The 16,759-nt window shown below is 38.4% G+C and overlaps 1 protein-coding gene across 1 annotated transcript; it reads right to left on the bottom strand.

The window, feature by feature from the left end:
- Positions 1 to 499: 499 nt before the first annotated feature.
- LOC140543090 (myosin heavy chain, fast skeletal muscle) lies at positions 500 to 11,684 on the bottom strand. The gene is made up of 39 exons (XM_072666104.1): positions 11,484 to 11,684; positions 10,707 to 10,850; positions 10,468 to 10,624; positions 10,289 to 10,316; positions 10,088 to 10,199; positions 9,917 to 10,009; positions 9,751 to 9,814; positions 9,414 to 9,512; positions 9,224 to 9,327; positions 8,995 to 9,133; positions 8,791 to 8,909; positions 8,548 to 8,697; positions 8,280 to 8,450; positions 7,879 to 8,176; positions 7,679 to 7,752; positions 7,469 to 7,556; positions 7,253 to 7,370; positions 7,014 to 7,137; positions 5,847 to 5,983; positions 5,472 to 5,727; positions 5,149 to 5,391; positions 4,854 to 5,030; positions 4,618 to 4,763; positions 4,423 to 4,513; positions 3,940 to 4,329; positions 3,604 to 3,730; positions 3,399 to 3,517; positions 3,103 to 3,299; positions 2,827 to 3,010; positions 2,587 to 2,752; positions 2,375 to 2,499; positions 1,988 to 2,296; positions 1,701 to 1,904; positions 1,485 to 1,610; positions 1,233 to 1,403; positions 1,039 to 1,143; positions 861 to 956; positions 603 to 734; positions 500 to 517 (listed from the first exon to the last, which is right to left on the bottom strand). The coding sequence occupies exons 1-39, from the start codon at positions 11,682 to 11,684 to the stop codon at positions 500 to 502; spliced, it is 5,802 nt and encodes a 1,933-aa protein (XP_072522205.1).
- Between the last annotated feature and the right edge of the window lie 5,075 nt (positions 11,685 to 16,759).

Here is a 16,759-nt window from a genome sequence, read left to right as displayed (position 1 = left end):
AAAATAAAGGTTTTGAAAGTGTTGCCACACCACAGTAGCCCAATTGAGAGCCTTATCAGTTAGGTGAGAGATTACCAAAGAAGTCCATCTGAACTAGGAGGGGAATTATTGAAATACATCAAGCACTGCACACTCGACAATTATTAGGAGTGTGACCACATTTCTAAGGGCATCCTCCTCTTGGACTGCTGACCATTGATGGCGAAAACATGCAGCTTTTGATATTTGAAACTTATTCTGACTAGTCTATACATGAATGTAAGTACATAAATGTACAAAATAAGTAGTAAAATAAAATATAATAAAAGTTAATAAAATAAAATAAAAGTATTCTTGATTCCGTTTCCAGTTGAAGTTGAACATGACAAAATACAAACACAAAATACAAACACCTGATTCTGTTTGATACAGCTTTATTGAATTGTATTTATGCATGAACAGTTAAATAGAAATGTATATTGTATCATTTCTTGTTAATGCCCAGCATGGTCTTCATCTCTTATTCTGCCTCCTTGCCCTAACAAACATTTATATAATATTAGTACATTTCAAATTTACTTTGTAGAGTTTGTCCTTTTTTTTTTTTACTAAGTACAGTTTACCTTTCCAGCATCGCGGCTCTTGGCTCTCAGCTTGTTGACCTGGGACTCCGCAATGTCAGCGCGCTCCTGAGCCTCCTCCATTTCATGCTGCACCTTCCTGTACCTGGACAGGTGAGTATTGGCCTGCTCCTCCTGTGGGAGTTACAGACACCCCAAAATGAATGTAGTTAATAGGAGTACAACATCTGCATATTATTGTCATTTTTTTTTAATTCACTGCATGAATGGACTATACAGGTCATATACTTGCACACTTACAGCTTCCTCAGCCTGTCTCTTGTAGGCCTTCACTTTGAGCTGCAGTTTGTCCACCAGATCCTGCAGTCTATTTACATTCTTCTTGTCTTCCTCAGTCTGAAAATGTCTTAATTTATTGATTGCCTGGTCTAATGATTATTCTTTTTATAGTCTGTATTTAACCATGTTATTACTGTACCTGGTAGGTGAGCTCTTTCACTCTTCTCTCATATTTGCGAACTCCTTTAACAGCATCAGCACCACGTCTCTGTTCAGCTTCAACCTCAGTCTCCAGCTCACGCACCTGTAATACAATATTTGCTCAATTTAAACCAAAAGAAATGAAAAATAATGAAGTAACTTTAATATAACTGTATAAAGTGTGTGACCTACCCGTGACTCAAGTTTCTGGAGTTGCTTCTTTCCACCTTTCATGGCAAGGCTCTCAGCCTCATCCAGACGATGCTGCAGATCTTTGACTGTAACCTCAAGGTTCTTCTTCATCCTCTCCAGATGAGCACTGGTGTCCTGTTCTTTCTTCAGCTCCTCTGCCATCATGGCAGCCTAGAGAATGAGCCATGTGATTGGTTTAGCTTTCTGTTTGTAAATCACATGGATGGAAGATCTATGTAGTTAAACACTCACATCAGTAATGGCCTTCTTAGCCTTCTCTTCTGCATTTCTGGCTTCCTGAATTGTGTCATCCACCTCACTTTGGACCTGAACCAGATCAGCCTCAAGCTTCTTCTTGGTGTTGATTAGACTGGTATTCTGTTAAAAGGCACAACTGTTAAGCCCAAACTGTAAATTTAAACAGTGAATGTCAATGAAGCAGCAAACGTAGAAGCTGACATAACTTACCTGAGAGTGCAGCAGTGCCACACGTTCACTGACATCCACCAGCTCCTGTTCAGCCACTTTGCGGCCTCTCTCTGTCTGTTCCAGTGCAGATCTCAGCTCCTCGATCTCGGCCAGCATCAGGTTATTTCTGCGCTCCACCATGGCAACCTGCTCCTTCATGTCTTCCTGTCCTCTAACAGCATCGTCAAGGTGCAGTTGGGCATCCTGATGTAAAAGTAAAAAAGGTTTTCTGAATGTCTTCCTCCACAAAGTTTCTAAATGATTGCAAGAAGATCTTGGAGGTTTACCTTGAGCTGTCCTTGGACGTTTCTGAGCTGTTTCTGGGCCTCAGCAGCCTGACGGTTGGCATGGCTCAGCTGAATCTCCATCTCATTAAGATCTCCCTCCATTTTCTTCTTGACTCTGAGGGCATCATTCCTGCTCCTGACCTCAGAGTCCAGAGTGCTCTGCATGGACTCAATAACTCTCTGGCTGTTCCTCTTGATTTGCTCCATCTCCTCATCCTTCTCAGCCAGCTTCCTGTCAATCTCACCCTTTACTTGGTTGAGCTCCAGCTGAATACGAAGAATCTTGGACTCCTCATGCTCAAGTGTGCCCTGAAGAATTAGATAAATGTTTAGTGTAAACTCAAATCTGTATTTAGTCATATTAAATAAATATATATGTGATGTTACCTCAGCTTCCTCAAGAGCAGTCTGGATTTCTGATTTCTCCGTCTCCACTGTCTTCTTTGCCTTTTCCAGTTCATGGATGGTCTTTCCAGTCTCACCAATCTGTTCAGTCAGGTCAGAGATCTCCTCTGCAGAAGTAAGAGGAATATGTTTCTTATTTAAGATCTACCAAGCTCTAGAGATAATCTTTCTATGTTCATTTCTGAGGTACATACGCTGCAAATTCTTGTTCTCTCTCTTGAGGGTCTCCAACTGGTCAAGAGCTTCCTCATATGAGTTCTTCATCTTAAAGAGCTCAGTGCTGAGAGAGCGAGCCTCTTTCTGAGCTCCTTCCAGCTCAGCCTGACCTTCTTCATACTTCTGCTTCCATTCTGCCAGCACCTGAAAATGACAAGTATAATGAAATGTCCATTTTAACATGTAGATGGTTAATGATGATTTGGCAAGCCCTTCACCTTGTCAAAGTTCCTTTGCTTCTTGTCAAGGTTTGCAGCTAATGCATTGGCTCTCTCAACATCAATCATGAGGTCCTCCACTTCACCCTGCAGTCTCTGCTTGGTCTTCTCCAGAGAGGCACACTTGGAGTTCACAGCTTCAATAGATTCCTCAGCATCCTGCAGACGCTGGGCAAGCTTTTTCCTGAGAAAGTCAAGTTGTGTAATGTTACATTTTGATTTATTTTAAATTTGTCTCATATGTCTATCTGTTATTACTGTCTCTAATTCACTTACTTGGACTCCTCAAGCTCCTCAGTACGCTGGATGGCATCTGTCTCATATTTGCTTCTCCACTGAGCCACCTCACTGTTGGCCTTGGACATTCCACGCTGAAGCTCACCCTTGGCCTCTTGCTCCTCCTCAAACTGCTCTCTGAGCAAGTCACAGTCATGACGAGCTGATTGTACAGCATGAGCCAGGGCGTTCTTCGCCTAAAATTTAGCACCCATTTTTTTGTTAATGAAATGCTGCTTGGGTACTTACAGTGCATGAAACAAACACTTGTAGCAAATATTGTATTTTATACATACTTTAACTTCTTCTTCAATTTGTCTCTTGAGTTCCTCAATCTGCTGTGTGTAAGCTTGTTTTCCTCTGGTCAGCTGAGAAACAAGTGCTTCCTTCTCCTCCAGCTGACGGCCAAATTCCCCTTGGAAAAGGTTTGAGTAGGTTAGTTAAGAAATGACAGATTGCACTGAATTATTTCACCTCTTTAGTTATTGTGGCTCTAATTACCATTCTCAGTCTGAAGTCGTGCTCTTTGTGCACTGATGTCATTCAGTTGACGGACGTGTTCATCACTTTTAGCTTTGAGTTCACTCAGCTGGTCCTCAAGAGTACGACACATCTTCTCTAGATTTGCCTATGTGTGTACATGAAATGAAGAAACACAGTGACACCTTACATTAATGAGCTTTTCATTCAAAAATGTTGCGGTGTGTCCCATATGCTTTATGTTGTGCAATCCTTCAGACACATTCCATCAAACCTGGTTTTGCATAGATGTGGATAAAACAATTCATTTCTATTTGAGAAAGTTAGGCTTTTCACCCCAATGTCAAATAAACACACCTTTGCTTTTGCCACAGCCTCCATGTTGCTGGACAGGTCATCTATCTCCATCTTATATTCACTCTTCTCTTTCTCCAGCTTCTGTTTGACCCTCTGAAGGTTGTCGATCTGCTCTCCAAGCTCAGCAACACTGTCAGCTTGTTTCTTGCGGAGAGCAGCAGCTGTGGCTTCATGCTGCAGAGTGGATTCTTCTAGATCACGGCGCAGCTTCTGGAACTCAGCCTCACGCTTCTTATTCATCTCAATCTGAGCTGCAGTGGCACCACCAGCCTCCTCGAGCCTCTCACTGATTTCTTCAAGTTCCCTGGAGAGATCAGCTCTCTGCTTCTCAACTTTAGCTCGAGCTGCACGCTCAGCTTCAATTTCCTCCTCCAGCTCCTCAATACGAGCCTGAAAGAGACGTATTCAGTCTTTAAACATTAACTGACATCAGAATATCAAATGTTACCAAATTCCCCATAAAAATCTCCAGAGATGATTTACCTGGAGTTCCTTTATCTTCTTCTGAAGCTGAGCACCCAACGACTGTTCATCCTCGATCTTGCTCAGAAGTTGGCTAGTTTCAAATTCCTTCCTGTTTAAAAAATGTACAGGAAAACAATTTAGCATTTGTCAGTGACTGGAGTCTAACAATACTGACAAATTCATTTGTAGTCTACACTCTTTGGTGATACATACTTCTTGATCTTTTCCTCAGACTGCTGCTTGTCATTCTCCAGGTCCATTATGGACTCCTGGGCCAGTTTCAAGTCACCCTCAAGCTTCCTCTTGGCTCTCTCAAGGTCCATACGGAGTTTCTTCTCCTGCTCCAGTGAACCTTCGAGCTGTAATTTATGAAAACCATGAGCTGCATTTTTAGACAAAGGGACGTAACTGTCCTGTATTACACTTATTTTATTTTAGTTAGGTCTTACATCATCCACTTGTTGTTCAAGCTTTGTCTTGGATTTGGTCAGAGTGTTGACTTTGTCTTCCTCTGCCTGGAGATCATCCAGAGTCTGCTGGTGTGCCTCTTGGAGAGACTTCTTCTCCTTGGTGAGCTTGGCAATGCTCTCATCTTGAGAGGCCATCTCCTCAGTCAAGTTCTTCACCTGTGTAAAGACATTTTTAAAGCATTAGTGCCAAATGGTGTATCTGTTTATATTACTCTCTGAATGTTCCAAATATATAAAATTTGAATATTACTTTTATATGGTAAATTAATTTAACCTTGTTCTCAGTGGCATGTTTCTCCTTCTCCACTTTAGCCAAGGTGAGCTCCAGATCATCAATATCCTTCTTCAGCTCAGAGCACTCATCCTCCAGTTTCCTCTTCTTGGCAGTCAGCTCAGCATTGATTTCCTCCTCATCCTCCAGTCTCTCATTTGTCTCTTTGAGTTTGGCTTCAAGCTGGATCTTACTCTTGATGAGCCCCTCACACCTTTCCTCAGCGTCTGAGAGGTTCTCAGATTCCTGTAAATGTAATGATTTTAGTACCAGTGAACATTATCCAACATGCTTCAAAGTTTTACAACTTGACATTAAATTCTTACAGATGTAACTTGCAGTTGCAGGTCATTTTTCTCCTGAAGAAGTGACACCATCTTCTCCTCAAGATCTTTCTTCTTGGCCAGTGCCTTTGCCAGATCCTCCTTCATTTTCTCATAATTCTCCTTCATGGCAGCCATTTCTTTCTCTGTCTCTGCACTCTTCAGCAGAGGCTTGATCTTGAAGTACAGCTTCATCCATGGCCAGTGTTTCACATTCATGAATGAGCGGATGTTGTACTGAATGGAATAGATGGACTCTCTGCAATTCAACATGACCCAGTTAGGCATTCACCTTGTTCATTGCTAACTTTGTTTTGTTTTATTAGTCTGCAGTTCCATGTAATGTTTTTCTACTGTTTGTCAAAAATCTAAATTTACCTCCTCTCCATCATCTTGACAAACTCTCTTCTCATAAGGTAGCCACGGCAAAGAGCTTGAGTCATAGTCACCAGAGATGCCAGTTTTTCATCTCGCATCTCCTCAAGGGCACCCAGCAGACCAGCTTTGAAGAACACCTATAATACATGGAGTTTTTTTTCCCCACTTTTTTCTGTGCACCCACCAGTTTGTGTTTTTAAAATATACTTGTTCACAATTGTTTTTATGAAGCATTCTGTGCTAGCGAAGAACATAATTCACTTTTTGTTGAACTTATCTATGAGAAAATTACAATAATTTGTGTAAAATTTGAATATGTATTTAATACAAAGATTCTGAATGTCTTTCTCAAAGCAGCCTAAAGGCATATAAAAAACAAAATCACTTTACATATTGAGGAATGCGACCAATCTTGAAGAAAAGACTTTTCTCTCTAATGAACAGTAAGCTTTCACCAGGTAAATGTGTTGTTTCAGACAAAGCTGATTTGATTTTCTTACCCTTCTTCTTTGTAAAATTTTCTGTTCCACCTTTAAGGACAAGAAGGTTTCATGCTGCATGTACAAAATTTGGTTTGTTTGGCTATAGTGGATTTTGTGGTGACTCTAAAATCTAACAACGAGTTGTTGTCACTGAGTTACCAGTTCAGTTTCAGGATGCATGTGTTTATCTCTCTTCTAATTAACTATGCTTTTTACTTGCAGGTCTCTCAAATGAGTTTTTACTTGACTGGTGGTCCAGATTACAACCTTGATCTTGGTGCTGCAGGCAGGACTTCAGAGGTACAGAAACTTTTATTGTTTGTTTGACACTGTCACGCCCACGCCTCCGTGCCCGCCCCGGGGACGGTCTCGGGCCGCGGCCCGCAGGCGGTCATGAACAATCACGTCATGGTCATGTTATGTTCTGGACTTTTATGTTGAAACGGACTCTTGCTTTGCACTCATTGTCGCCATTTTGGTTCTCGTTATGTTTGCGTCATGTGTCCGTTCATTGTTCATTGTGCAGGTTTCTGGCCCCATTATGGTTGCACTAAAGAAGTGCATACATTACATTTCACTAGCAAAAATTGCAATATATTCTTGTATATACAAATTGTAAATAATATGTAAATACAAGACATAACATTCATTTCAGAACTGCTCAATATTCAACATTATCACTTACTTTGGTGTGCCCAAACTTGTACTGGGTGTGGTCCACATCAATGGAGCCCAAGAGTTTCTCTGAGGCTTTTTTGTTGTCAATGAACTGCCCCTCTGGGATGACACTGGCATTCAATACTTTGTATCTGTATTAATAATAAGTAATTACTGTAAGAAGATTGAAGATTAAATAATTTGACATTTAAGCAGTAAGTGTCAAATAGGTTTAAACATTTTAAATGTTAAACTTAAGAAAGTAACCTTTGCTTGAAGTCACCGTAGAGGATTCTGCTGGGGAATCCCTTTCTGCAGATTCTGATACCCTCCAGCACACCATTACACCTCAGCTGGTGGATAACCAAAAAGTTCTCCATCAGACCTGGAGGAGCAAGAGTATGTTAGTATTTATAGTTGTATAGTTTTAAGTTTAAAAGGTCTTCATAGTTCACAAAAAAATACACTTTGGAAAAAGCCTACCTGGAGTCTTGGACTCATTTGGAATCAAGCAGCGCACAAAGTGAGGGTGAGTGCTCCTCAAGTTGGACATGAGCTTTCCTAGATTCTCCTGTGCAGTTTTATTTTACATCAGTTTAGCTACATTTGCACATTGTGATTTTTATTGTCAGCACATACAGCTCATATACATTCATGTTTTTCTAATAATATGAAATTCTCATGAAACCTTACCCTGAACAATGCAGATACCGTCTGGAAAGAACCACCCTTCTTTTTGCCAGCCTTCTTGCCTTTGCCGCCAGCATCTGTAGATAATTAATATAATCCACCATTCTATCATTAGTACTGCAGTTTCATGCTGATGTGTATATCTAAAGTTTACTATCAGATATAACTTTTATATGTATGTTTTATCACCTTACCATCAGCACCTGCATGACTTGCATACAGTAAGGACATCAGTTTGTTTGCTGATTTCTGGTACAGCTGTACAACAGAGTCATTTAGGGGGTCCTTGTTCTTGTCCAACCAGCCAGAAATGTTGTAGTCCACAGTGCCGGCGTAGTGCACCAGAGAGAAGTGAGCTTCTGCTTTACCCTTGGCGGGCTTTGGCTTCTGGAAAGCATTAGTTTTGCCAAGATGCTGGTCGTGCAGCTTGTTCTTGAAGGATGTGTCTGTTGCCTTGGGGAACATGCACTCCTCTTCCAGGATGGAGAAGATGCCCATTGGCTGTGGAAAACATTCACTTTTTAAATAACAACCCGAGAAGATGATAACTTAAATATGTCTGATAACATTTATTCCTAGAGATTTTTTTTGCTAAGTAGCTTACCTTCTCAATCAGCTCAATGCAGGCAGCCAAGTCCATACCAAAGTCAATGAACTCCCACTCAATTCCTTCTTTCTTGTACTCCTCTTGTTCCAGCACAAACATGTGGTGGTTGAAGAACTGTTGCAGTTTCTCATTTGTGAAGTTAATGCAGAGCTGCTCCAAGCTGTTGAACTGTTACAACAGATCAATATATTAGACAGTTGCAAAACGTATTAAACATGTTTATCAGAGTATTAAGAGTTTTCAAATAAAATCAGTAAATATTTACATCAAAGATCTCAAATCCTGCGATGTCCAGCACACCAATGAAGAACTGCCTTGGCTGCTTTGTGTCCAACATCTCATTGATACGCACAACCATCCACAAGAACATTTTCTCATAGATTGATTTGCAAAGCGCCATGACAGAATTGTTCACCTGTAGAGACCAATAGTATGCTTTGGTCCTCCTGTTGATTTTTGAAACCATTAAAAACATTTTTAATCTATTGGTTACATAATAGCTCATTACCTGAGGAACAGTCTGGCCTTTGGTCACATACTCATTTCCGACCTTCACTCTGGGGTAGCACAGAGCTTTCAGCATGTCAGCAGAGTTCAGGCCCAAGAGGTAGGCGATTTTATCAGCCACTAAAGAGAATAAAGCGATAGTGTTATTAACTGCAGCTCAGTTCAGTAGTTAAGTCAGATTCATGTTGCGATGAACAATATTTACCTTCAGTGCCATCAGGCTCAGCCTGCTCCTCTCTCTGCTTCTGCTTGAACTTCATATTGCCATGATGCACCACAGCACCAGTCAGCTTGTAGATGTTGATTTTCTCATCAGCAGTGAAGCCCAGGATGTCAATGGCAGTCTGGATTTGGTGAAACAGAGTGGATAGATCGTTGAAGATGAGACACATATTTAATAATGCCAATATGAAGTTTAGTGAACTTGTGCTTACATCTGTGGCAACGAACTCTTCCACATCATCAATGCTCTTGACTGTGATTTCACCCTGGCTGATCATATGATAGTCATAGGGGTTGGTGGTGATGAGCAGTGCCTCTGTGTGGAAAGAATATTAAAGTCAAATCTCTTGAATATTACAAATAATCTAAAGAATGTTGAAATAAGACTTTTATATTCCATACCAAGCAGCTCTGGCTTGTGTCCAGTCATGAGCTGGTAGAAGATGTGGTAGCTCCTCTCAGCAGACAGCTGGAAAGTGACTCTTGACTTTTCCAGTAGATCTGTTGATACATTGTTAAGTTTTAAGGAGCATATTTTTAATGCTTTGTCTAAACATGGCTTTGTAAAAACACTGTGCTATTGTAAGATCTAAAGGATGAACTGTGATCTTTTTCCAAATTTAAATTCCCCATAAGATGTGCATAAATGTAAAATATTTACATGTTCAGAAAAAGCTAATGGGGAGTCACAATGTGATTCACTACATAAAAGGATTTATTTATAGTGAATAAAACTTACATGTTTCAATATCAGCTGAGGCCAGTTTACCAGTTTGTCCAAAGTGAATTCTGATGAATTTACCCTGGGGGTCCAAAAAGATGTTTAGATTAATTCATTTTTCTCCTGTGTTTTTACTATCATCTATGCAAAGTCTGAGCACTGTTTGTGGTTTGTGTGCACTTACAAAACGAGAGGAGTTGTCATTCCTGATGGTCTTGGCATTACCATAAGCCTCCAGCAGGGGGTTGGCTGCAATGATTTGGTCCTCCAGTGAACCCTAGAGATCACAGCACATATTTTAGTTAGGAAATCTCTCACGAATGCTCAGAGAATCCTGATAGAGAGATTCATTTACCTGCATTTTGCCAGGAACAGGCTCTGCTTTCTTCTGCCCAGTCATTGCAATTGTCGCAAAGTACTGGATGACACGTTTGGTGTTCACAGTCTTTCCTGCACCGGATTCTCCTCTGAAGTTAGAGGAAGTGTGTTATGTTAACAATACTTTAATTCAGGATAATTAAGAATGCTGACATAAAATGACTTTCTCTGTACTCACGTAATCAAAATTGACTGGTTCTCACGATCTGAAGGACAAAATGTGGCACATTATTCCTGAATTGTTTTTTAAAGAAACAGTTTTGTACACTAATTACAGTCTTACTTGCTTTGTATTATTTAAATAATAAATTAGTAATACAGTTTTCCATTAGGCAGATTCATTAAGCAACATCATACCTGTGAGCATGAACTGATAGGCATTATCAGAGATGGAGAAGATGTGGGGTGGGGCTTCAATTCTTTTCTTGCCTCTGTATCCAGTTACAACAACTGCATCATACACTGGGAGCCACTTGTAGGGGTTCACAGTGACGCAGAACAACCCTGAGTAGGTCTGAAGATTTGAACAAAAGGTCATCATGGAGTAACCTCTCATTTATAAACAGTCTTATTCAGTCTTTCAGTTTTAAACTTACGTAGATCATCCACGCTGCGTAACGCTCTTTGAGGTTATACAGCACACAAGGCTCGTTGAGGTGGGTCATCATGGCCATGTCCTCAATTTTGTCAAATTTGGGAGGGTTCATGGGAAAGATTTCGTCTTCCTTAACTGTGAGGGTCTGTGAAGTAAGAAGGATTGTAGTATTACACAAAAGTCACCTGAACACAGTTTACATCAAGTTTATGTAGGTATATGGAGTTTGCAGCAGTGTGCAGTACATACATGTTAGAAGTAATAGATTAAGATTAAGTGGCTTATTTCATATTCAAGTATTGTATATTAAAATATGTACGTAATCAAAAACTTTCTGTGGCCTCACATTGTATATGAAGGTTTTATAAACTTCTTAAATAATTACTTTGAATAAGTATTAATTATATTATTATTATTATTATTATTATTATTATTGTTAATAATAATAATACAAATAATTATAATACTACATTTTTATTAAGTAATTAAAATGTGTTATGATAAAGTAATTTATAATGTTTTTTTGTTTAAAATAAAAGACTAAAGCTCCAGAATGAGGAGTGCAACCAATTGCAATGAATTATTACTGCCTCTGTATGACTACAGTTTACTCACAAGTGCACTTATTTATACACCAAATTAAATAAATTAACTAAAATCAAATTGTTGATTGAATTTGGAGAAAATGTAACTAGTGTACATCTCATATTTTAATCAGTTTTATTCATAAACCACAGAATATGGTGAACAACAATCTCATAATTCATGTTTCACTTACTTTTCCGCACAGAGTTTCGACAGTGGCTTTACCACCCTCTTTACTCTTCAGTGTACCCTTCAGGTACATCTCAGCAGGCTCAGTAACAAAGAAGGCTGTTTTAGCATCAAAAGGTTTGTTCTGAGCCTCAATCCTCTCCCTGTCTGGCTTGCGGAGGTAGATGGCCGCCGGCCCAAAACACTCCATCTCTCCATCCCCCATGATGACGTTTTTCTTTGAAATTAATTATTGTCATTGTTTAATTGCTTGTTTGGTTGATTAGTACATAGATCGACAATGTCACACTAATCAGTACATATTTTTTTTTTTGCTCAAAAAATGTTTGGATCAAGCTTCCTGTCTTAAATCAAATGCTACAAATGACTTGCAAAATGAAAATGCAAACTTTAATTTGGGACATTTTAAAGTGGCAGCTCAGAAGTAGGGATAATTTTGATAAAGGTTGTAGTATTTCCCAAAAATAAAGTTACATTTATGCACACATAATGTACATTTCTGTGCCGGTTAGACACAATCTAAATATATGCACAGGAGGGAAAAGAGATTTTGTCAATCACTGGTAAGCAGTAAGAAATATGTATTTTTCAAGTTATATATTACCTTTGCCAAACTCTAAACGACATCAGTAGTAAGCTTTTGGTGAATGAGAAAATGAAAATGATAACTCTAACAGTGTATTAATTTAAGTTTGACCCTCATCTACTTTGTACATCTGACCTTTTTGTTCCCAAGTGCAGAAAATGCCTGGCAGCTTGTAGATTCTGAAAGAATACAGAAAAAAACTGTTGTAGAACAATAAGAAAATATGACATTAGAACAAAAATATTTTTAGAATTGTGCAGGAAGAGCATTCAAAAAAACTAAAATACATCATTCTATTTAGACATTAGGACAAACACGTCCTGTCACCTCACCTATGCAGGGTGCCTGGGGTAGCCTCAGTGCTTGGGGGAGCCTCTTATATAGCCCCTTTAATGTTCACTCAGCAGAACGTTCAGGCTATGTTTGGTCATGGATTCTTGCTTGATGTATTTCCTCCCTAACTGGCAATGATGACGACGTCCTCATGTATCAAATTATACGTTTAAAACACTGGCGTTCTGTAGGATCTGTGGATCACTCCATCCAAGTTTTTAGGCTTTGAAACAATTTAATCAGATAAAACTTTCTTTAATCAGTTTCATTAAATTAGATTTAGATTAGTTTATTTTGTTTACTAATAATTTTAGAAATTAGGCTATACATTAATGAAAAGAGTATACATAATCAGTCAATTTAGTGTCAGCATATATCCTATGTGAAGGTCTGGTGAAAATATAAATGGTACATAATTGTTAATAAGTTTTATTTTTAAGTTTAAATGTGTGTGAGTTTTAAAATCATTCTAGGTTTACAAGAAGAGTCCTCTTTTTAATGAGGTTTGGCACTGAAGAAATCCTAGATCAAATTTGGAGAAGCTGTGTGATCTCACTGGTGTTTTGTTGCAAGGTCAGTACAACCTTTTCATGATATAAATAAATAAAATGCCCCTCAGTTTCTAAACAGAAACTTTATCACCTTAGTTTGTAATCTGTCAATCCACCATTTTTCAAGTTTACTCATTTTTCTTTATGTAACAAGAAATACACAGCAAATCTCTGGCAAGTATCGAACACACTTTAATATTGTGTCCTCTTTTCAAGTATTAATTACAACAATTGATTTGAAATGTGTGATATAAACACAAAAGGAATTAAAATACATGTATTATTTGGTACAAAGTTTGTATCTCATCTGAGTACCAAACTTTGAGTGGGTTTTGAATTTTTTGTATTCTATTATTAAACCAACTGACTGACCTTAAATACTAAGAATCCTGAGAGAGCTGAGTGCTGCCTATTTTGGAAACCAGAGTATTCATTTTATAATAAAAATAAAGATTTATTACTAATAGCAGTTTATAACGCTTATTTCCAAATGAAATATAATATGTCCTTGGCAGACATTACTAGGCAGTGAAAGTTCAGAGGCCATTGCTTGGAGTGAGCTGGAATCATAAATTGAAATTCTGAAATGCAATATCTAAGTTTAATATGCTCATTTGGAAATAATGCAGATATAGAAGACCATGCTGTCATGGGTTGAGAATTTTAGTCCTTTCTGAAGGCAGTATAAAAGATTTTAGCCAGTCCCCTTAAGAGTTTCTCAGATGCTTGACAATGGCAGTCTCTGAAGTAAGTCTCTGAACATCTAAACCTATTTGTCAAGACTTTCTTTAGCTTTAATGTTCATTAATTCTGTATTAGATGGAGTCAGGCCTGTGTACAAAGGTCACTAGGGACAGTTGCTGTAATTTGTGTATATTGTTGTGCATGTATTGTTCTACATTTTTTACATTATCTGACAATAGATAAAGAGTTAAAGTATAATGACTTTAAATTTTTCATTTAATTCATTAAATTAAATTAGAATAACGTTTTCTATTAGCTTTTCAATAATTTTCATTCATGAGCTCATTATAATGTCAATTACAAATTTTTTCTCAAAAAATTGCCATTAATGGCAAGTCAGTCATCGTACAGCACCAAAACTGAATACAAAGATGCATAGACACTACTTTTAATGCAGTGTGAAAGTGTTTATTTAACAGTTATCGAACATCATGCCCTTAATGTTCTAGTTCGATCATGCATTAAAGTGTCTTTTTTTTCTGATCATTAAACTATAAGTGTTGTGCCCGTAACACTGGGACAATAATTTAACACACAGTGTTACAGTGGTGATTGGGTTCCAGTAATTACTGGGTTTCAAATGCCTGCTTTAATGGTCAGGTGTGTGAGAGTCTTCAGCTGCTCTCCAGACTAAGAGACCTTTCAGCCCTGTGAGTGAACACTTGCATCGTTTATTTTTAGAGCCATGCATCTTTATTTTTTGGATGGTCAAGGAATATAGCACTGTGCCCTTTAACTTAAAAGGTTAATGCAATACTGTGTACTGCTCTTGTGGGATGCTCTTTTTTTAGCATTGATTGATTTATTATCTAAAGCTCTTCATTTTCTCTCTGTCTAGTTCTTTGTGTATTGTTTTTATATTGTTTTTGTATTTGTTTGTTTGTTTGTGCTGTGCGGGTTGACCTAAGGCCGATGGGTTCCTCGGACTGAGTCTTGGTTTCTCCCAAGGTTTCTTCCTCTTAGTATGAGGGAGTTTGTCCTTGTCACTGTCACTACCACCTCTATTGTGGTGCTTGCTCATGAGATTATACCATTAACTACTTTATAACTTTCAATAGCCTTCTCCTGCTTTGTGGGCATTAAATATTTTAATGTTCAGATGCATGCAAGAACCCACTGCTCCTGTTGTAAATTATACATTTGCATCACCTGGTCTTTTATAAAAATGTAAGTAAACAAGCCATAACGCTAACAAGCTAACTAAGGTTTAGGTGGTTTAAAAAAGGTTAGTTTGCCTTTACTACTATTATTCACTTCCTCAGATAACTTGGTTTAACTTAGCAGTGGATTTGACAACACTGCATTTAACAAAACACTTGGAACCTTATTGTACTGCTCTTCTCAATGCAGCCCTTTAGCCAATAGGTTCTACTAACTCATCAATTTACAATATAGTCTAGCACTGACACCTGCTTGCTTCATTGTGCAGCGCATTCGATGTTCCTTTTCTCTGTCATTGTCCTCATTCAAAACCATAGCTTTCTAATAATAATATGAAAGTGTGATACAATCTTACCCTGAACAGAGCAGATATTGTCTGGAAAGAGCCTCCCTTCTTTTGACCCTTCTTGCCGCCTTTCCAGCATCTGCAGATAATTAATTACTATGTCTAAAGTTTACCATCAGATATAATTTTGTATTTATGTAGAAATATTTTTTTTCAAGTTACCGTCAGCAGATGCATGAGTGGCGTACAGTAAGGCCAGCAGTTTGCTTGGTACAGCTGCACAACATCATTCACAGGGTCCTTGTTCTTGTCTAACCAGACACCAATGTTGTAGACCACAGTGCAAGACTATTAAAGACCTTGTGATTTTGTTTACAAATTAGCTTGTCACCTGAGGTACAGTCTGGCCTTTGATATTTGATATCAGTGGGGCTTCAGTTCTCTTCTTGCCTCTGTATCCAGCTTCAACAACTACATTACACACTGGCAGCCACTTGTAGGAGTTCACAATGACATAGAGCAAGTGTCTGAATAGGTCTGAAGATGTAAACAATAAAGATTTCTTAAGATTATGGTGACCGTTACTAGACAGTGAAAGTTCAGAGGTCATTGTTTGTGATGAACTGGAATCATAAATTGAAATTGTGAAATGCAATATCTTAGTTTAATATTCTCATTAGGAATTAATGCAGATATAGAAGCCAAATGCTGTCAGAGGTTGAGAATTTTAGTCTAGTAGTTTCTGAAGGCAGTATAAAAGAGTTTAGCCAGACCCCCTAAGAGCTCCTCGGTTGCTTGAGAAGGAAGTCTCTGATCATTACAACCCCATTTTGCACATTTGTCTGTATTGTAGGCTGTTTATCTGTATGGTGATTTAAGTATACACAGAGACTAGTAAGCGTCCATGTAAGCGACTCAAATATGAAAAGTTGTTGTAATCTGTAACTGTTCATTTATTCACAGTAATTGACAGATGTATTGTGTTTGCTGACAGTGTTGCAGTTCTTCAATCAAATTACATATGCTTTTTTAGTAAAGAGATGTGGTACAGTTTATTTACATAGGTTTTGTTTATTATTTTTATTGACAAGGACAAAACTTTTACACATTAAGTGTCCCAGTGATGAGTTGCTGGGTTTTAAATACATGCCTTCAGATGTGTGAGAGTATTGAGCTGCACTCACTTCATCATGAACACTTGCCTTGTTTATTTCTTCTGTGGTCATGGAATCACATAGCATTGTTCCCTTTAACATGTGCTGTCTGCTGTTCTTGTTGGATGCACCAGAGTCCATTTGAAGCAAACCCCAGAGCACCAATTTCAGGAGGACCAGAGATCAGTGCTCTGGACCACTCTGGGGCTTGAAAACAGCTTTCACATTTAACCATACTGGTGGAGCAATTGCTCCCAGGTCCAGAAAAACACCCTTAGATGGAAATGTATGCACATGTATATGAGTTTTGTCACCTATTACCACTTCATCTTCACAACTCTTTGCTGTGATGACTTTGAATCAGCACTCAGCGGTGTAAGCACAGTGTTACATGTGGACAATGTTACAATGTATTTTACGGAGTGATGCCCTACTCAGTAAAATACATTCTAGTTATTGTTAACA

The sequence above is a fragment of the Salminus brasiliensis genome, chromosome 21, assembly GCF_030463535.1.
Source record: "Salminus brasiliensis chromosome 21, fSalBra1.hap2, whole genome shotgun sequence".
NCBI classification, from domain to species: Eukaryota; Metazoa; Chordata; class Actinopteri; order Characiformes; family Bryconidae; genus Salminus; species Salminus brasiliensis.
The sequence above is the reverse complement of the archived record's forward strand: the minus strand, read 5'-3'. Positions and strand labels throughout refer to the sequence as shown.

Coding starts and splice junctions, on each gene's coding strand:
- LOC140543090 (XM_072666104.1), bottom strand. CDS start 11,684: ATGGGGGATGGAGAGATGGAGTGTTTTGGGCCGGCGGCCATCTACCTC. Junction 8,910..8,994: donor TGAGCCTGATGGCACTGAAG/GTAAATATTGTT, acceptor TATTCTCTTTAG/TGGCTGATAAAATCGCCTAC. Junction 7,371..7,468: donor AAATGAGTCCAAGACTCCAG/GTAGGCTTTTTC, acceptor TTGCTCCTCCAG/GTCTGATGGAGAACTTTTTG.